This window comes from Pelophylax lessonae (genome assembly GCF_965119305.1).
Source record: "Pelophylax lessonae genome assembly, contig: HAP1_SCAFFOLD_283, whole genome shotgun sequence".
NCBI classification, from domain to species: domain Eukaryota; kingdom Metazoa; phylum Chordata; class Amphibia; order Anura; family Ranidae; genus Pelophylax; species Pelophylax lessonae.
In genome coordinates, this window is record NW_028120059.1 from 180,001 (window position 1) to 201,987 (window position 21,987).

The 21,987-nt window shown below is 45.7% G+C and overlaps 1 protein-coding gene across 1 annotated transcript in view; it reads right to left on the reverse strand.

The window, feature by feature from the left end:
- Positions 1-21,987, reverse strand: part of LOC309543664 (RNA-binding region-containing protein 3-like) — a 118,366-nt gene that overhangs the window by 75,081 nt on the left and 21,298 nt on the right. Inside the window, exons 4-5 of the mRNA XM_082276117.1 lie at positions 21,583-21,694; positions 5,158-5,226 (exon numbers count right to left, since the gene is read on the reverse strand). Coding sequence (XP_082132243.1) covers positions 5,158-5,226; positions 21,583-21,694 — 181 coding nt within the window. The remainder of the gene's footprint in view (positions 1-5,157; positions 5,227-21,582; positions 21,695-21,987) is intronic.

The window sequence follows — 21,987 nt, forward strand, 5'->3', positions numbered from 1 at the left end:
TTCACAGTTTCAACTCTGCTTTCAATTTCCGCTTTAACCAAAGTCACCAGACTTCCCGAGTCCAGCAAGGCCGTAATAGGCTATTAACAGTCATTTGGCATATGCGTTTTCCTACACTTGACGCAGTAGCGCATGAAACAGCAGCAAACAGACTGCCTTCTAAGATATGTTACACTGCATGGGTTCATCTGTCAATGGACAGTTTGCTGCAACATGTCTCAGTTCCTGGCAAGGGAAACACCTGATGTTGCCCCAGTTTAGTTTGCCGACAGGCAGTGGCTTCCCTTGTTTGGGACACCAAGCTTCAGCTCTGGCACCAAAATCCTCCCCCCTGTCTCCTTGCCATGCTGACCACCCACTTCCCCTGGAACAGTCTTATCGGCTGCCTGGGGAGGTCGTAGCTTTGGGTGGAAAGTCTGTGCGGCTGTAAGGGTGGTGACCAGGCTCTCTGCAGCATAGTACCTCTCAACGAGCTCCACCAGGTTGTCTGCCGACTTCGGGTCTCCTCGACTCACCCACTTCTGCAGAGCATTTGGTAATGACCTCAGAAACGAATCCATGACCACACGCTCCACTATTTGTGGACCAGACAAGGACTCCGACTGTAGCCATTTTCATGCCAGGTGGATTAGGTCAAACATCTGTGATCTTGGGGGCCTCTCATCTCGGAAGGACCAGCTGTTGACCCGCTGGGCTTGAACGGCCAAGGTGACACTGAGATGCGCCAGGATTTCCTCCTCGACCTTCTCATACTGTCCTGCATCCATGGACTCCAAATTGTAAAAGGCCTTCTGCGATTCCCCACTAAAGCAGAGATCAATCCTGCCCACTGGGTTTTGGGCCAGCCTTCTCTTTCAGCGGTTCTCTCAAAACTTAACCAGAAAGGCCTCTGGGTCATTGTTAGCAGTCATCTTGGACAGGAAGCGACCCACATAGATGGCTGAGGAGCTGTCTCTAACCCCTTCGGTTTTAGCAGCAGACTCTTGCGCAAGTGTCTGCACCACCTCAACCAGCGCCTTTCTGTTTGTTTCTGCAGCACTTGCCAGTTTTTCAAACATTAACTGGGCTTGCTCTTGTACAGCACCAATCAGCACCAATCTGTTGTTGAAGCAAAGAGTTTGCTTGCTGCTGCGCTGCTTTTGCTTGCTGCTGTGCAGTGTTGGATAAAACCAACTGTTTGAGAATTTCCTCCATGTTCAGTCACTCCAGGTACTGTCCCTTTAAGTAGTAACTTACTACCACTGCCCGCAGGCCTCCACCATATGTAAGCTGGGGAACAGGTAGCAGGTGCAAAGCTCCCTGGAAAAAGCAGTCTTTCAGGCACAGATACCAAATCCAGTGCGGTAGTGACAAACAGTGCAGTGTTTATTGGTGCTATATCCAAGTGCTGTACAGTGCTTTAAAGAAAAAAGCAGGAGAAATAATAACAAAACAAAAACCTAGCTGTGTCCCGGCACTTATTGTACACAATGCAGGCACTCACTTACAGGCTGAGCAAGCCTACAGCTTGTCAGCTTCCACAGACACAATCTGACAGTTTTAACAACCTTCTGCTCTCATAGACAAACGTTGTCTGATTTCCCAGGCTGAGAGAGCACTGGCTGTCTCAGGGGAGTTTAAATTGGCCTGGGGGAGAGGACCAAGATCTGAACTGGATCATGGATCAGAGATCCCTAAACGTGTATGAAAGGTGCCTGGGGATGTATAAACCCCGAACAGGACTTTTCCCAGCTCTCTCTGGGACGCTCTGCTACTATATATATATATATATATATATATATACACATACATATACACACACATACATACATAATATATATATATATATACACATACACATATACATACATACATACAGATCCTTCTAAAAAAATTAGCATATTGTGATAAAGTTCATTATTTTCTGTAATGTACTGATAAACATTAGACTTTTTAATATATTTTAGATTCATTACACACAGCTGAAGTAGTGCAAGCCTTTTATTGTTTTAATATTGATGATTTTGGCATACAGCTCATGAAAACCCAAAATTCCTATCTCAAAAAATTAGCATATTTCATCCGACCAATAAAAGAAAAGTGTTTTTAATACAAAAAAAGTCAACCTTCAAAAAAAATTATGTTCAGTTATGCACTCAATACTTGGTCGGGAATCCTTTTGCAGAAATGACTGCTTCAATGCGGCGTGGCATGGAGGCAATCAGCCTGTGGCACTGCTGAGGTTTTATGGAGGCCCAGGATGCTTCGATAGCGGCCTTGAGCTCATCCAGAGTGTTGGGTCTTGCTTCTCTCAACTTTCTCTTCACAACATCCCACAGATTCTCTATGGGGTTCAGGTCAGGAGATTTGGCAGGCCAATTGAGCACAGTAATACCATGGTCAGTAAACCATTTACCAGTGGTTTTAGCACTGTGAGCAGGTGCCAGGTCATGCTAAAAAATGAAATCTTCATCTCCATAAAGCTTTTCAGCAGATGGAAGCATGAAGTGCTCCAAAATCTCCTGATAGCTAGCTGCATTGACCCTGCCCTTGATAAAACACAGTGGACCAACACCAGCAGCTGACATGGCACCACAGACCATCACTGACTGTGGGTACTTGACACTGGACTTCAGGCATTTTCCTCTCCCCAGTCTTCCTCCAGACTCTGGCACCTTGATTTCCGAATGACATGCAAAATTAGCTTTCATCCAAAAAAAGTACTTTGGACCACTGAGCAACAGTCCAGTGCTGCTTCTCTGTAGCCCAGGTCAGGCGCTTCTGCAGCTGTTTCTGGTTCAAAAGTGGCTTGGCCTGGGGAATGCGGCACCTGTAGCCCATTTCCTGCACATGCCTGTACACGGTGGCTCTAGATGTTTCTACTCCAGACTCAGTCCACTGCTTCCGCAGGTCCCACAAGGTCTGGAATCGGTCCTGCTCCACAATCTTCCTTAGGGTCCGGTCACCTCTTCTCGTTGTGAAGCGTTTTCTGACACACTTTTTCCTTCCCACAGACTTCCCACTGAGGTGCCTTGATACAGCACTCTGGGAACAGCCTATTCGTTCAGAAATTTCTGTGTCTTACCCTCTTGCTTGAGGGTGTCAATGATGGCCTTCTGGACAGCAGTCAGGTCGGCAGTCTTACCCATGATTGCGGTTTTGAGTAATGAACCAGGCTGGGAGTTTTTAAAAGCCTCAGGAATCTTTTGCAGGTGTTTAGAGTTAATTAGTTGATTCAGATGATTAGGTTAATAGTTCGTTTAGAGAACCTTTTCATGATATGGTAATTTTTTGAGATAGGAATTTTGGGTTTTCATGAGCTGTATGCCAAAATCATCAATATTAAAACAATAAAAGGCTTGCACTACTTCAGTTGTGTGTAATGAATCTAAAATATATGAAAGTCTAATGTTTATCAGTACATTACAGAAAATAATGAACTTTATCACAATATGCTAATTTTTTGAGAAGGACCTGTATATATACACACACGGTATATATATATATATATATATATATATACACACACATACACACATACATACATACACATACATACATACATACACATACACACGAGAACAACCTACAAGTTCCTAAATTTCAAAGTCACTGCTTAGTCCTATTTGAAAGGATGTAAAACAGAAGTAAGAGAGCAGTTTTGTTAAGCATATTTCATGAGTTACATATATTTTGAAGCACAGAATAAAAAACTTCAATGAGATTTGAAAAAGAACGCTGATGAAAATTAGAGAACACTTTCAGATACCTCCCAGTTATTGGTGTTAATCTTGGGCTAATTTCTTTAATTTTATGACAAACCCTATTTAACTGGCAGCCTAACTTTCCAGTTTTCACTGACTTTGCAAGATGGTGAGTCATTCTAAAGCGACTGAAATCCTCCAGCAACAGGTTGTCCAGATGAAGGGATGATCCTTTCAACCATAGCAAGAGAAGTTTGTCATTTCAAGTCTGTGATTTCTAGAAGATTACATCTTTACGTCACAAACTCATTCAAGTCTTCCAAGAAGGCTGGTCCTCCACAAAAGACAAATGCAAGAGAGGACAAGATAAATGCAGAGAAACTCAATGGGCAATCGGTTCAACACTGCAGCTGCTTGCCAGTTCATACTGACCAGAGTAAGGATCTGTCTCGTCATACAGTGTCTCGACGTTTACATTTGGACTGAAATCCCACTCTGCAGTGACCAAACCTCATTAGCAGAAAGAATAAAAAAAGCTAGACTAAACTTTGCTGAGGAGCATGCTGTATGGACAGAGAAGAACTGGTCCAAAGTTCACTTTAGTGATGAAAGCAAGTTTAAACTTATTTGGGTCCGATGGGAAACAAGGTTCGTTGTCAAACTGGGGAAAGACTGAACCCAAAGTGTGTAAAGAAGTCCTTGAAAGGTGGACAGGGAGCCCGTCATGGTATGGTGGATGTTTCCTGCAGCAGGATTTTGGTCTCTTATACAGCTACACGGCAGAGTGAATGTAAATGTTAATCAGAACCTTCTTCTCTGCGTTCATCACCCAATCCGGCAGCAATTTCTATACATGACAATACACCCTGTCACACAGCAAAACTGGTAAAGCAGTTCCTTAAAGCTGAAAACATTGAAAATAATTAAATGGCCAGACCAGAGTCCTGATCTAAACCCAACAGAAAATCTCTGGAAAATCCTTGGCAAAGTTATGGCCAAGAAACCCACTACAGTCACCGAACTGTGGAAGGGACTGGAAGAGTGGAATAAAAATCACACCAAAGCAGTGTGATAGACTAGTAATGTCCTGTGGCCGCAGATGTGCTGAAGTCATTCAAAGCAAGAGCCCGTACACTTCCTACAAATTGTTCATTGTTGTAAACTTAGTTGTATTCTTTCTCCATGCTACAGTCATTATGGTTCTCCAATTTTGATCATTGTGTTTTCCACCAAAGTTTTTTTTGTTAAAGTGTCTTGGTTATTGAAAAGCAAGTGTCTTGTTGGTTGGAAAACACGGTTCTATTAGAATGGTATAGCCACAGCAAAAATTCCATCAAAACGTTAAGAAATGAAGATTGCATTAATTCAAAAACAATCAAGTGCACATACATTTTCCCCCAATTTTGATCATATATAATCTTTTTTATTTTAGTTCAAGTGCTGTAAAACATGTATGATACAAATATCTGCTCACCAAAGGAGGCTGTGCAGTGAGACGTCCAAAAGGAGCTGGAAGATTCATTTTGTTCATTAAATGCAACACCTAAAATAAAATGTCTCTCATTAGATATAGCAAGGATACCAACCACTGTATCACTGATTGTAAAAATTGAACTCATTCAGCCAAAACAAAGCAAAAACCCATTATCCAATAAGCCAGTTTTTGACTGACAGTAAAACAGAAGCATATTCCTTAGGATTCTTTCACATGGGATTTCTGTATGTCCATTCTTTATTTATCCGTTGACAGATGAAAAAAGCGACAGCAATGCATTCCTATGGGCAAACAGATAATCATCTGTTTACATCTGCGTTCATTCAAAGTCCAAGTCTCTATTTTTGTTCTGTTTAAAAAACATGCAAAGTGGGGGGGTCCCCCTAGGGTTGGGACTTTACCGGCAAACACACTTCCACGATATGTAAAAGTTAAATAATTTTATTAACAAAAGATAAAATAGATCATACATTGATCTAAGTTGTAGCATAGATATGTACAGAAAACATAGATTATATGGTATTCAAAGCATAGGTGTAAACAAAATGATTGAAAAAGATATAGTGATGCATATACTCGAAGGTATATGTAGGTTACTTGAAGGAAATCCTCCCACCCGACGCGTTTCAGGCACACAGGCCTTTCCTCAGGGGTCTGAAAGTGGGGAGGTTTTTTGATTTCCTATATAACATAATAGATATTATATAAATTAGTTATATGGAGTATTGCGTCAATTTCAATATAGATAGATCTCAAACATTCAATGTTATACCTATAGAAAAGTTTAGGATAAGGAAGTTTCTTATACCTGTGAGTATGTAGAAGGTGTGACAAGTGAGTCACTGCTGCTAAAAGAAAGAAAGAAGGGAAGAGGGTTCCGCTGTGTCGAGTGTCGATGTACCGCACCTCTTGGTCCCCGGAGGTGTGAGTCTTTCCAGGTGTGGCCCCAGCGAGGATGCTCAAAAGAAGGGGTCCGCAGTTTGTCTCTGTGTGGACGTATATATAGGAAGGTTGATCGTTTTAGTAAACTCAGAGAAATAGGTAATGTAATTTTAAAATGACTGCGGTGGTACAAAAGAAGGGGTGAGAAAATCACCTTATGGCAATTGTCGCAGCATATATATTGTTGAGAATATGCCTGTTGTGCTGAAGTTCGAGGAATGGTTGGTTTAATCTTCTGAAAGAAACACACATATACGTATATACATATGTATGTATACATCCGCATGTATATATGTATGCTATTTGTTTGGGACTGGGTCGTATCAAAAATTTAATCAAGGAGAATATATATGTTTTCATACCTTAGTTTGTTGGTATATATGTTCCGGAGAGGTTTAGTGATAGGAGATGTATTGTTGGTTCTCCGTCAATAACGAGGGGAAAGTGTGGTCCCTGGGTGAATATTTTTTTTTTTTTTTTGAAAATCTTTTTATTGTTTTAAACAAGTTAACAACACATAGACAAACACTGGTACAATAGGTCCACCAACCAGCCTCGCCACACACGGCATGCGCTGGAAACAGAAATACATTCAGAGGGGGGCGCCCACGCAGGAGCAAGCAATCACCGAAACAGCAGTCATAACGTAATAAATACACGTTAAGGTACAACAAATTATACACCAATACAGGGGACCCACCATGCTCCAAACGAGGGGACCCCGCCGTGTCCCCCTGGCAACTAGCCATCGGCCGGGGCATCCCCACCCAGGCAGTCAGCCAGGATCGGGATTGCGGAGTCCGCCAGCCACTTGGCCCAGACCCTATCATGCTTCTTGGGGCAACCTCTGTGAGTATACGTATCCTTATACAATGGTATAACTGAATCCACCAGCGCCCTCCACCGCCGAAGCGGGGGGGGGGACCGCTGTCTCCAGTGAAGAACAACATTTTTCCTGGCGTAGAATAGTATGAGACCCAGGAGAGTGCGGTCCGCCACCCGGGGTAGCAGATCATCCAGCAGGCCCAGGAGGGCCAACCGCGGAGTGGGGTTGATCGATATCTGCAATATTCCTCTGGCCGCTGCGAACACCCGCGACCAATAGTCCGCCAGGGCCGGGCATGTCCAAAAGATGTGAATAAAGTCCCCAGGGGTGCTGCCACAGCGCCAGCACTCCGGGGAGTTAGAGCCATGAATCTTATGCAGGCGATGAGGGGTAAGATACGCCCGATGTGCAATCTTATATTGTACCATACGGTCCCTGAGTGAGATCAAGATCTTGAACGGGGAGTCCCACATCTGCTGCCAGTCCTCCGCATCCAACTCCGGAACATCCCGGGTCCAACGCTCCCGGAGGCCCGTGAGCTCCGGAGAGAACACCCGAAGGAGGTGAGCATGCAGAACGGAAGCCGCTCGGTCAGAACAGTCAAACCGGAGAACCCGCTCCAAGTCCGACTGCACCGCCCCCCCCCCCCTGCGGAAACTGGGCCCTGAAGGCATGGGACAACTGCAGGTAGCGAAACAAGTGGGATGAGGGCAACCCGTGAGATTCAAGGAGGCGGGAGAATGTGGGAAGGGAAAGGTCTGAGGATAGGTCCGAGACCCTTTTAATACCAAACTTGGTCCAGGCGGCCGGATCCGGCAGAGAGTAGAGGTGAGGTAAGGTAGGATTGATCCACAGTGGTGCATTGGGGGAGACTGCGGTGTCGGGGTAGGCCTCCAGGGCCAGGCCCTGGCGCCAGGCTCTAATCGTCGTCCGCATGGAGGAAGTCAAAGGATATGGAGCCCGGAGACCCCTGAAAAGCAAGTGTGTCAACGCCTCCACTGACCCCAGCACCGCAGCCTCCGTCACCACCGCGGAGTTGGAGGCGTCAGGAGACAACCACCACACCGCAGTGACCAGTTGGGAGGCCAAAAAATATTTGTGGCAATCTGGGAAGGCGAGACCCCCCTGAGACTGAGGTCTCATAAGCGTGGAGAATTTGTACCTGGGAGGGCGGGAGCCCCACAAGAAGGAGGAGAAGAGCTTATTGAGATTAGCAAAAAAAGCTTTGGGGATCCACTGTGGTGAGTGGCGGAAGAGATACGTCAGTTTGGGGAGGATTTTCATTTTCACCAGGTTCACCCGCCCCAGCAGGGACAGAGGAAGGTTCTCCCATGCCTTCAGTTTAGCCCTGATATCCCGCACAACAGGGTCCTGGGTGAATATTTAGATGGAAGCACATTAGATAAACAAAAAGCCTACAAATGGCAGAAAACAATACCCCAAACTCGTAATACTAGAGACAGGAAATATTTTCACGGTTCAGATTCATCCATTAACTCCTCTATTTCTTCATCCTCACAGCAATCACACGGAAACAGAAAGCAAAAAACGAAGAGGACCCCTCAAGACAACGAGGACCAACATGTCAAGAAGCACATCACCGAATCGCACGCCCCTTCACAATCACTCCCACGCGCACCGACAGGGACGCCCTCCTCACGCAATACAGGTACCTTACGCAACGGCACCAGTAGACCGACCACAGCACCCATCTTTAAAACCACGAGCACCATAGCACCCCCCATCACTCCTTCGAACGAACTAGAAGGACCACCCTCCACACTTCCCCAAGCACCTTCACATCAAACATGACATACACTAAGCCCTGAACCTATAACTAACTTTATGAACATCATTAATCTCTCCGACTACACCTTAACCGAAGATCAATTAAACCTCCTTACCAAGGGCCTAAGCTTCTGCCCTGACTCGAGCACTGATAATTTTGAAGTTATAAAAGACCTCCAAATCTTTGCTAGGAAACTTTTATTAAAAAGCTTCTATACTAAACCCAAAGAAAAAATGCCAGCAGAAAATCTAGCCCTAGACACATTGATGTCATTACTAGAGGAACAGGAAGGTCTGGATCTGATTGACAAGATCGACCTAGAATCTCTCCTAAACGCACACGTAGACTCATCACCAACAAATACAACCAACACAACAACACTTAAGAAGAAATCGGATAAGTTCCCCTCCCCCTCCCTCAACCCCAATCTCAATGCCTTCCTAACCATGACTACTCAAGATATCAAAAAACTCAAAGCATCTAAATTAAGCTCCAATTTCTCACCTTCAGAGAAAAAAGCACTAGACACTTTACTACAACAATCAGAACTCACGATTAAACCCTCCGACAAAGGGGGCAACATTGTGATTATGCACAATAACCAATATACATCAATGTGCAACAAAATTCTACAAAACTACGACTGGTACAGACCGATTACTAAATCTACCATTGACAAATATCACCAGGAGTTCTACTCACTAGTAGACACAGCATATTACTACAACACCATAGACAAAGAATGCTGGGAATATATCCGTATAAGTCACCCCAAAATCCCTACATTTTACAGCCTACCGAAGGTACATAAAAATCTAGAAAACCCACCAGGAAGACCCATTGTATCAGGCAGAGGTAGTATCTCTGAGAATCTAAGCAAACTCATCGACGAGAAACTGAGACCGTACGTAGAAGACCTTTCGTCATATGTAAAGGATACCATTCACCTTCTGCAAATAATTGAAGGTCTGGTCGTACCTCCGGAAGCCTTCTTAGTAGCAGTGGATGTAGAGGCTCTATACAGCTCCATTCCACATGCACAAGGAATAGCGGGTATCCGACGTGTCCTCCAACAATCCAATCCCACACCCACCCCCTTCAATGACTTCCTCATCCAAGCCTTAGAGTATATTCTGACACATAATGCCTTTTCCTTCAACGGTTCCCACTTCCTCCAGGTACAAGGCGTGGCAATGGGAACAGGCTGCGCCCCATCCTATGCCAACTTGTACCTGGGGGAATGGGAACGTTCATTTCTACTAGATCCTACACTTGCATCCTTCACAGACCATATCTTATCCTGGTATAGATATATAGATGATGTGTTCATCATATGGACGGGATCCCTGGATCTATTACACGATTGCATAACACGCATGAATACAAACAACTTTAATTTATCATTCACTATGACATATCACCAACAGACAATAAATTTCCTTGATGTAACCATTGAAAAAAATGCCGAAGGCTTACTTACTAGCTCCATATACCGCAAACCCACTGCCGGGAATACAATATTACATGCTACCAGTTCACACACAGCCCCCCTTCTCAAATCCATCCCCTACAGTCAGTACCTTAGAACTCGCCGTAATTGCTCAGACAATGAAACATTCCAAATTGAGGCCAATAAACTAAGAGAGAGACTCCGTACACGAGGATACTCTAACACATGCCTAAAAAGAGCCTTTAAACGGGCCGCGGCAAAAAACAGATCAGACCTACTATTTCCTAAGCCACAAAAACAAACAACAGCAAAGACAGATACCATCCGTATTATTACAAAATACACCAAACAGCATGCCACAGTCAAGAAAATTATTAACAAATACTGGCACCTATTGACAATTGACCCCACGCTCAATCAACACATACAACAATAACCGGCAATCACCTTTAGAAAAACAAAATCACTAAAGGACATGCTAGTCCATAGCGAGTATACAGGTAAATCTAGACGAGACCCCTGTAAAAGACCAGGAACCTTCCGCTGTGGTGGATGCACTTATTGTCAATATATGTGCACTACCCCCAATATTACCCTACCCAATGGCAAACAATACCTACCACGACATTATGCCAACTGCAAAACCGCTGGGGTAGTATATCTACTACTATGCCCATGTGGCGGGTACTATGTCGGTAAAACCAAACTCGAGTTCCACAATAGAGCTTATCGACATATTTTAAGCATGAAGACGGCCAACCCCGATCTTCCACTAGGCAGACACGTTAGAGATTTCCACCATGGCCATTTCCCTGCGATTCAATTCATCATCTTAGATAGAATACACCCAAACACAAGAGGGGGAGACTGGAACAAAACACTATTACAGCGTGAAACACGCTGGATAGTGGAACTTAACGCCACTTCACCCCCAGGCCTTAACGACTCCCTCAGCTATAGACCCTTCTTGGAAGGGTTCTCTTCCGGAGGTTGGGAAAAGTAAACCCAGCCCACCCCATCTTTTCTCCTCAGTCGTCATTATTATTATTTTATATTATATATATTTTTTTCAGTGTAAAATAAAAAATGATGTAACTTATATGATCATCTTAATATGAATATTTATATGACCTGTCCATTGCTCCTTCTCGTACTAACTAGGCCTGCTGTTCCCAGACCAGTAGAGGTTCCTGTTCTCAGGTTTTACACCACAATTCCTTCTCTCTATTCATTTTTTCCATACCGTTGTACCAGAGGATATAGACATATGTGGCTACTTTATATATACAATTACAGTATATACATAGATCTTTGAAGATATATTTTGTTTTGTTCTGTTTTGTTTATTTAATATTGAATGTATAGATCAATATCTCTTTTGACAATAACCTAACTACTAATAAGCTTTTTTAAGTATATATTCTTCTCGGTATATATATATATACAGTTATAAGCCTCTAGTCTTGCTAGATATTGCCTCATATTACTCTATATGGACCAATGTATGATACTTTAAGTATGGAAATACCTTTCTAACATTCTATAACATTCTTCACCCCATCCTAGATTCATATCTCTCCTCCTCTGTCCCCCCTCCTTCTCTCCTTCATTCCCTCACACACTCCCCTCCTTTCCAGCTACCACTTCCTTGCTTTGTCCACTTGTTCCCAGATGTCGAGGTCGGCCCCGCCCCTTCTCATCTCTCCATCCCCTGGGGCTGTTCTTCCCTTCGTGGCCCCACCCGGCGCACCCGGGGGGAGACGCATTCTCCATGCGGGCCTCCCCCGGACTTTGGCCCCGCCTACGGACGACGGGCGAAGACATCATCCCCGCCCGCAACGCTGGGACCAATCATTGCGTCGGTGCCGTTGGAACGCAGGCCGCGCTTCCGCATCCGGGGGCGTGTCCTGCGTTCCATCGGCGGGGGATGCCATTGGCCGCACAAAGGACGCAACAGCGTGCCTGCGGCTTGCACTGCGCATGCCCCGGCGTCCCTTACCGACATTTAAACAGCGGCGGATGCTTACCATAGCACCCGCTGCCGTGATCGCACAGAGGACCCCCTGAACCCCAGGTAAACATCCGGAACCTTACCACTCCTTCAAGCCATCCTTATTACTACTATTACTAGATGATCCTAATAGGTAACATACCATTTCAGGGATACCACAAGACAACGGAATCCAGCCTGAATATTCATCACCATCCCTAACACCAGGTACTTTACCATCCAGACTCACCCCTGGAACTTCCTAAACCTCACTTTTTTTTTTTCCCCCCCTCCTTGTCTACCCCTCATCATCTCATTGTATGCTACATAGATGTCATATGTTTGGTCCCTAGATGCATTTTTCAGCAACATAGAGGGGAGAACCAAATATGGACTGACTGAATTTACTTAGGTATATCCTAATCAATATTTACAAATATAAATACTCTCTATTCCTCCTCCCTTTATCTAATGTGCTTCCATCTAAATATTCACCCAGGGACCACACTTTCCCCTCGTTATTGACGGAGAACCAACAATACATCTCCTATCACTAAACCTCTCCGGAACATATATACCAACAAACTAAGGTATGAAAACATATATATTCTCCTTGATTAAATTTTTGATACGACCCAGTCCCAAACAAATAGCATACATATATACATGCGGATGTATACATACATATGTATATACGTATATGTGTGTTTCTTTCAGAAGATTAAACCAACCATTCCTCGAACTTCAGCACAACAGGCATATTCTCAACAATATATATGCTGCGACAATTGCCATAAGGTGATTTTCTCACCCCTTCTTTTGTACCACCGCAGTCATTTTAAAATTACATTACCTATTTCTCTGAGTTTACTAAAACGATCAACCTTCCTATATATACGTCCACACAGAGACAAACTGCGGACCCCTTCTTTTGAGCATCCTCGCTGGGGCCACACCTGGAAAGACTCACACCTCCGGGGACCAAGAGGTGCGGTACATCGACACTCGACACAGCGGAACCCTCTTCCCTTCTTTCTTTCTTTTAGCAGCAGTGACTCACTTGTCACACCTTCTACATACTCACAGGTATAAGAAACTTCCTTATCCTAAACTTTTCTATAGGTATAACATTGAATGTTTGAGATCTATCTATATTGAAATTGACGCAATACTCCATATAACTAATTTATATAATATCTATTATGTTATATAGGAAATCAAAAAACCTCCCCACTTTCAGACCCCTGAGGAAAGGCCTGTGTGCCTGAAACGCGTCGGGTGGGAGGATTTCCTTCAAGTAACCTACATATACCTTCGAGTATATGCATCACTATATCTTTTTCAATAATTTTGTTTACACCTATGCTTTGAATACCATATAATCTATGTTTTCTGTACATATCTATGCTACAACTTAGATCAATGTATGATCTATTTTATCTTTTGTTAATAAAATTATTTAACTTTTACATATCGTGGAAGTGTGTTTGCCGGTAAAGTCCCAACCCTAGGGGGACCCCCCACTTTGCTTGTTCAGCCCAGGGATGTTGGCAAACCACCTCCAATCTTTCATTTAGCTGGGATATACATTCTTACATGTTTAAAAAACATAAGCGGACCAAAATGGATGTAAAACGGACCAACAGTCCATTTTTGCTTTGGTTGTTAGGAGATGCCACCAACCAGCATCTTAACAGCCAGTGACTTCTCCATGACATCCGGGATGAGTCACTGGTTGCCGGCTCCCAACAACTAATGCAAAAAACAGAATTTTTGTAAAATCTTACCGTAAAATTCCTTTCTCCGAGTCCTCCGAAGTCGTCGCCCATTCACACAGTCTTTATTTATGGGGGTATTGACTTCGTCTCCACAGGAGTTTAGGCATAAGACTTGTAAAAGAACAATACATCTACATAGTCACACCCATGGGGGCTGTCCTAGTCCAATACCCCCCTGCAATAGCCATCCCAATTCAGTTTGGTCGCAAGCAGTGATAGTGTATAAAAAACCCCAAAAGAGGGGCGGGGCGGCGACTGTCGGAGGACTCAGAGAAAGGAATTTTACGGTAAGATTTTACAAAAATTCAGTTTTCTCTTACGTCCTCCGACAGTCGCCGCCCATTCACACAGTCTTCACTTATGGGGATGTCCCAAAGCAGTGTAGACATGAGGGGTGGGCAACGCAACCGCGAGAAAAGCAACGCAGTACCGACAGAGAAAGGAACCTTACATGCACAGAAAGGTGACCTTCTGGGTAACAAGAAAGGGCTCAACATGAGCAACAACCCAGGAAAACAAATAACCAAGGGGAAAAAACAACCCCGACAGCCAGGGACCCGTACAACCCAGGGTTCCCTATGGCACTGCCGCACAGAGAACTTTGCGGCCAAAGGAGGGCATCAGCTGACGCCAGAACATCAATTTTATAGAATTTGGAAAAGGTGTGCACCGACGACCAAGTCGCAGCCTTGCACACCTGGGCCACTGAGGCCTGATGCCGGAGGGCCCAGGACGTACTCACCGATCTGGTAGAGTGTGCCTTGACTGGGAAGGGAGGAACCCGTTCTTGCAACGAATAAGCCTGTACAATGGTCTGTCTGATCCATTTGCCAATGGTTGCTGCAGACACAGCCATACCCTTCCGAGGTCCCTCAGGAAAGACAAAGAGAATCCGATTTTTGAAAGGATTCAGTCGACGACAGGTAAACCCTGATCGTCCGGACAACATCCAAGGAATGCAAGGCAACCTCCTTTGGATTCTTAGGGTTCGCACAAAGTGAAGGCAAAACATTGTCCTCATTCAGGTGGAATTCCGAAACCACCTTTGGCAAAAAGGACGGATTAGGTCACATTTCCCTGATGTTTTCAAAAGGGGAACGCTGCAACACGGACAGAACCAAGTTCAAGTCCCATGGAGGTAAAGGCTCCCTTCTAGGAGGAGCCAAGTGACGCACACCTTGAATAAAGGTGCGAATCAAGGAATTAAGACGCCACAGGGCGCTGGAAAAGAATAGCCAGTGCAGAGACCTGGCCCTTAATCCTGGCCAACGCAAGACGCTGGTCCACACCAGTCTGAAGGAAAGCCAACACCCTCGCCACCGAATAGGAATGAGGAGAGAAACCCCTGGACTCACACCAGGCAAAATAAGCTTTCCATGTACGGTAATAAATTTTACCAGAAGAGGCTTTTCTAGCCTTGATCAAAGTAGGAATGACCTCTGAGGAGAGATCCCTGTCTCTCAGGACCAGGCTTTCAACAGCCAGGCTGTTAAAGCCAGCGACTGTAAAGCAGGATGGAAGATCGGTCCCTGGGACAGCAGATCTCGCATTGGCAGCCGCCACGGAGGCTCTACAGCCAGGTGAACGATGTCCGTGCACCAGGACCGGCGAGGCCAGTCCGGTGCCACCAGAATCACCAGTGATTGTTCCGAGGCCAACCTGCGAAGGAACCTGGACAACAATTGAATCGGAGGAAAGGCATAGATCAGTCGATACTGACGCCAAGGCACCACTACGCATCCAAGGCGTCTGCCAGAGGATCGCGCGTTCTTGCCACGAACCTTTCCACCTTGTGGTTTAGTCGAGACGCGAACAGATCCACATCCGGGGATCCCCACTTCGCACACAGCATCTGAAACACCTCCGGGTGTAGGGACCATTCAAGCTGGTCCAGGGTCTGGCGGCTCAGATAGTCGGCCTGCCAATTCTCCACACCCGGAATGTGAACGGCCGATAACGCCGGGACATGAGTCTCGGCCCAAGACAGAATACTGGTCACTTCCTGGGCCGCCCGGGCACTCCTGGTGCCCCCTTGGTGATTGATGTAAGCCACCGCAGTGGCATTGTCCGTCTGCACCCGTACAGGACGGCCCTGAAGATGATCCGACCAGTGGATCAGGCACAGCCTGATCGCTCTCAATTCCAAAATGTTGATTGGGAGGGAGGATTCCTCCTCTGACCAGGTGCCCTGGGCAGACAGGTTGCCCAGAACGCCACCCCAGCCTGACAGGCTGGCATCCGTGGTCATTACCGTCCACAAAATTGGCCGGAAGGATTTTCCGTCCGACACCGCCGGGGACTGAAGCCACCACAAGAGATCCATTCTGGTTTGGCGACTCAGACGCTCTCAGGTCCAAGGACTGAGGTAGTCTGTCCCACCTGGCCAGGATCTCCGATTGAAGAGGTCACGTGTGAAACTCGAAGGCCGACACCATCAACCCCAGGGACCGCATACAGGTCCTGAGTGACGAGGATTTGTTGTCCCTGAGGGACCTGACCTCGTTCTGTAGGGTCCGGAGCTTGTCCTCCGGTAAGAACACCTTTGCTTGAGCAGAGTCCAGAACCATTCCCAGATACGGGAGACGAACCGAAGGAGACTTCTGAATGTTGATTGTCCAACCGAACTCCTGAAGCGTCTGGACTGTAGTAGACAGATCGCGCAGCAGGCTCTGACTGGCACTCGATCTTAACAGGAGATCGTCCAGATATCCAAAGACCACAATGCCCTGTGCCCGCAACAGGCCCAGAACAGGCGCCAACACTTTGGTAAAGACCCTTGGAGCCGAAGCGAGACCGAAAGGTAACGCCACAAACTGGTAATGTTCCTTCGCGATAGCGAATCGGAGGTACCTCTGATGACCCTCGAAAATGGGGATGTGTAGATACGCATCCTTCAGGTCTATAGAGGCCAGGAACTCCCTCGGATTTAGGGAGGCCACCACCGAGCGGAGTGATTCCATGCGGAACTTTCGAACTCGCACAAAGCGGTTAAACTCTTTTAAGTCCAGAATCGGACGCACTTTGCCCTCCTTTCTGGGCACAGTGAACAGATTTGAATAAAAACACCGAAACCTGTCCCGATGAGGCACCGGGACGATCACCCCCTGAGCGAGAAGATCCTGCACCGCCTGATGTAGGTCCTGTACCCGCCCTAGGGTCAAATGAAGATTTGAGGGAAAGAATCTGTTCGCCAGCCGTGAAAGAAATTTGATCTTGTACCCTGACCGAATGATTTCCTGAACCCACCTGTCCGTGATTCGGAGCAGCCAAGGTTGGAGGAAACTGCGCAAACGTCCCCCCACCCCTGTAACGGGTGAGGGCGCCCCTTCAAGCAGCCGCCGCCCCAGCCTGGCCGGATTTTTGTTTGCCAAACCAGGGCTTTTTCTGACCACCTTGGCCCTTGAAGGGTTTACCCTTGTTCTGCGCCTTGAAGGCACGAAAGGACCCTTGAGTAGGTTTAAAGGAGGGGCCCCGCTTACCGCGGAAAAACTTGCCCTTAGGATTCTGGGGCAGCAGAGTGCTCTTACCCCCAGTGACTCCTTTAACTAATTCATCCAAGGATTCCCCAAAAAGGCGAGACCCCGCATAGGGGATGTCAGCCACCGTCTTCCTGGATTTTTGGTCAGCCGACCAGCATTTTAACCAGATTAAGCGACGGTTAATCACAGCGACACTGGACAGGCGTATCGCCAAAGGGGCCTCATTTAGAGCCGCATCGCACAAATACATGACCCCGCGATAAATCTGATCCACCATCTCCACTGTAGTGGGAGGGGCAGTCGGCCACAAGGGTGCGTTTGAGCACCTTGGTCCAATCCGCCACAGCCTGAGCCACCATCACAGAGGCAAAGATAGGCTTGAGCATGGAACCCGCCACCATGTAGGAATGTCAGGCAAGAGATTCCAGCCTCCTATCAGTAGGATCCCTAAACACCGGGGAGTCCTCGGCAGGGAGAAGGGTAGCTCTGTTCAACCTGGCCACCGTGTGATCCACTTGAGGAGGCACAAACCAGCGCGCAGCCGTAGTAGCCGCAAAAGGGTAGAGAAGTTGAAACTTCTTAGGCACCACGAAGGTGTGTTTTAAATTACGCCATAGCTCATTCACCTTATGGTGAAACTCTGCAGGGCAAGGAAAAACCTGCGCCGTCTTGCGGGTCCTGTGTGTACCAAAAGAGGACACAACGCCCGGAGTGGTCTCATCCTCCAAATGTAGTGTATCCTTTACTGCTAGGATCAACTCATTCATAGCTGTGCGTTCCTCGGGTGACCCGGGGGGGGGGGGGGAATCATCCACCCCTGCAACCTCCGCCTCCCACTCAGACTCTTGCGGGTCCTGAGAAGAGCGAGACCCCGAAAGGGCCACGCTACCTACAGCAACCATGTCACACTCAGAATCAGAAGAAAAGGAAATTCTAGGCCTTTTCCTAGCAGCACGTTCAGATATCAGCACATCCATTTTTGACACCAAAGTTGCCACAACAGCAGCCAAAATTGACGGTAGAAGATTCAGAGGACCCTGAATCCCCCACCAAAGCTGGAGGGAATTTGCTGTCCTGGGATTCCATAACAGAAATAAAAAGTTATTTTTTTGTTTTGTTTGTTGAACTGGCCCTTTAAGAGCGGCGCGGACCCCCACAGCACACCGCTATAGAGACTGACACACAGACCCCCCGCAGGCACAAAACTGACCAGACCTAATGGGAGGCTTCGGCAAGATGGCCGCCGACATGTGCTCTGAACGATCGAATGCCACACGCAAGATGGCTCCGCAAGGCGCCAAAATCACTACATAGCATGCTGTATAAACGCCCATAATGAAGCCAGACATGCTGCCCACACTTAAAATGGCGGACCGGCGGTTTTTAACCCCGCAGCGGCCGCTGCATGTGTCTGCACCTCCAAGCACCCAAAGTGACCTTAGGAGAGGGACCCCAAAACCCCACACAGCACTGCTGTGAGAGAATAAAACCCCCGCAGTGACCGGATCAGGAAGCCCAAAAACGCACAGACATAGGGGACACCACAGACACACAGGACTGCCGACCCCAGACAGAGGCCCCACACAGAATGTACTTACCTGTACCTGATGGCGTGGGGTGCCTCATATCAAGCGGGAAATCGCCCACCCTCAGATGGCAGGGGAGTGCCGCCAGCCAGAACGCAGGACACCATCAGTGCACGGATGAACCTATGCTATGTCCAGTGAGGTAGCCACCTCACACGGCTGCATCCCTGATGGACTGGGATGGGTCGCTTGTGAGGCCAGGGCCAACACATAGCCTGCGAAACGCTCGATGGCGGGCTGGGATTCCATCTGACCCTCTGTCCTGGAGAACCAGGACGGTCAGTCCGATTCCCGGCTCCGCAAACGCCGTCTCCATCCAAAGATCCACTAACTAGTGCTGGTAAAATAAACAGCTAACAATGTAAAGAAAAATTACATCTTTTGAAAATAAATCATAAAAGAAAAAGAGGAAGGCTGAGACTGTAGCCTCAGCACAGGGAAGCCTATCCACTCCTAAGCTAGGCAGAAGACAAACTGAATTGGAATGGCTATTGCAGTGGGGTATTGGACTAGAAGGACAGCCCCCATAGGTGTGACTATGTAGATGCATTGTTCTTTTACAAGTCTTATGCCTAGAAACTCCTGTGGAGAGGAAGCAATACCCCATTAGTGAAGACTGTGTGAATGGTCGGCGACTGTCGGAGGACGTAAGAGAAAATGCCACACTTTACTTTTGTTGATTACACTGGAACGCACGACACTGGTGTGAACTAGGGCCACTGGAACCCATGTTAAACACTTTTATTCTGCATCAAAAATGCATGGACTATGATCTGCATCAGTGTAAACCAGACCTACAGTCAGGTCCATAAATATTGGGACATCGACACCATTCTAATCTTTTTGGCTCTATACACCACCACAATGGATTTGAAATAAAAACAAAACAAGATGTGCTTTAACTGCAGACTCTCAGCTTTAATTTGTAGGAATTACAACAGTTTGTATATGTGCCTCCTACTTTTTAAGGGACCAAAAGTAATGGGACAATTGGCTGCTCAGCTGTTCCATGGCCAGGTGTGTGTTATTCCCTCATTATCCCATTTACAAGGAGCAGATAAAAAAGGTCCAGAGTGCATTTCAAGTGTGCTATTTGCATTTGGAATCTGTTGCCGTCAACGCTGAATGGGAGATCAAATGAGCTGTCACTATCAGTGAAGCAAGCCATCATTAGGCTGAAAAAACAAAACAAACCAATCAGAGATATTAAAAACATTAGGTGTGGCCAAATCAACTATTTGGAACATCCTTAAAAAGAAAGAACGCACCGGTGAGCTCAGCAACACCAAAAGACCCGGAAGGCCACGGAAAACAACTGTGGTGGATGACCGAAGAATTCTTCCCTGGTGAAGAAAACACCCTTCACAACAGTTGGCTAGATCAAGAACACTTTCCAGGAGGTAGGTGTATGTGTGTCAAAGTCAACAATCAAGAGAAGACTTCACCAGAGTGAATACAGAGGGTTCACCACAAGATGTAAACCATTGGTGAGCTTCAAACAGGAAGGCTAGATTAGAGTTTGCCAAACATCTAAAAAAGCCTTCACAGTTCCGGAACATCCTATGGACAGATGAGACCAAGATCAACTTGTACCAGAATGATGGAAAGAGAAGAGTATGGAGAAGGCAAGGAACTGCTATCCAAAGCATACCACCTCATCAGTGAAGCATGGTGGTGGTAGTGTCATGCCGTGGGCATGTATGGTTACAAATGGAACTGGTTCTCTTGTATTTATTGATGATGTGACTGTTGACAAAAGCAGCAGGATGAATTCTGAAGTGTTTCGGGCAATATCATCTGCTCATATTCAGTCAAATGCTTCAGAACTCATTGGACGGCACTTCACAGTGCAGATGGACAATGACCCAAAGCATAATACGAAAGCAACCAAAGTGTCTTTTAAGGGAAAGAAGTGGCATGTTATGCAATGGCCAAGTCAGTCACCTGATCTGAATCCAATTGAGCATGCATTTCACTTGCTGAAGACAAAACTGAAGGGAAAATGCCCCAAGAACAAGCAGGAACTGAAGACAGTTGCAGTAGAGGCCTGGCAGAGCATCACCAGGGATGAAAACCAGTGTCTGGTGATGTCTATGCGTTCCAGACTTCAGGCTGTAATTGACTGCAAAGGATTTGCGACCAAGTATTAAAAAGTGAAAGTTTGATGTATGATTGTTAATCTGTACCATTACTTTTGGTCCTTTAAAAAGTGGGAGGCACATATACAAACTGTTGTAATTCCTACACTTACACACACACATATATATTATATATATATATATTTTTTTTTTAATAAAGTTATCTTAGCCTTTAAGAAAAGAAAACCCAGCAGCATGCATTTTTTTCCCCCACACCAGAGCCAACGTAACCCCTGACAAGAAAGTTTGAATGGCTTTTGCCTAATGCATAATCTCTGCCTTTACATTCAATATGTTCAATGAAAACACATAGCCCCTACCCTCTTGTTCTTGTGTCCTTGTCTGTATTTATAGTGGTAGTGTCACATTAACTATAAACTTAAATTACTTTTTAAATTTAAATACATGTATTAAAACAGGTTTTACCTGAACATAGAACTTTGGGACACTTGCTAGGGCATTTGCAATGTTTGCCAAAACTGTGCTTGTAGGAGGTGGATATAGGTACTTTAGGCTGGATTTTATTGGGAAAACTAGCCTGTTACAAAAAAAAAAAAAAAAAAAAAAAAAAAGGTTTTCATTAAGGCATTTTATCGGCACATGCAGAACTAAATAAGCTTGTAATACAGTACACATCCTAAAATATTATAATAAAAGCATGTAAAATACAATGATTTTTTTTTTTTTTTTGAACCACTAGTTTGCCATTTTCACACTTCCATTCTGACCGTATTAATGTGAAGATGTAAAAAATAATGTGATAGCAAATAATATTGTTACAGGAGTCAGGTATGCCCCGAGTGTTTACTATGGAATTTAGTCTACTGTCAA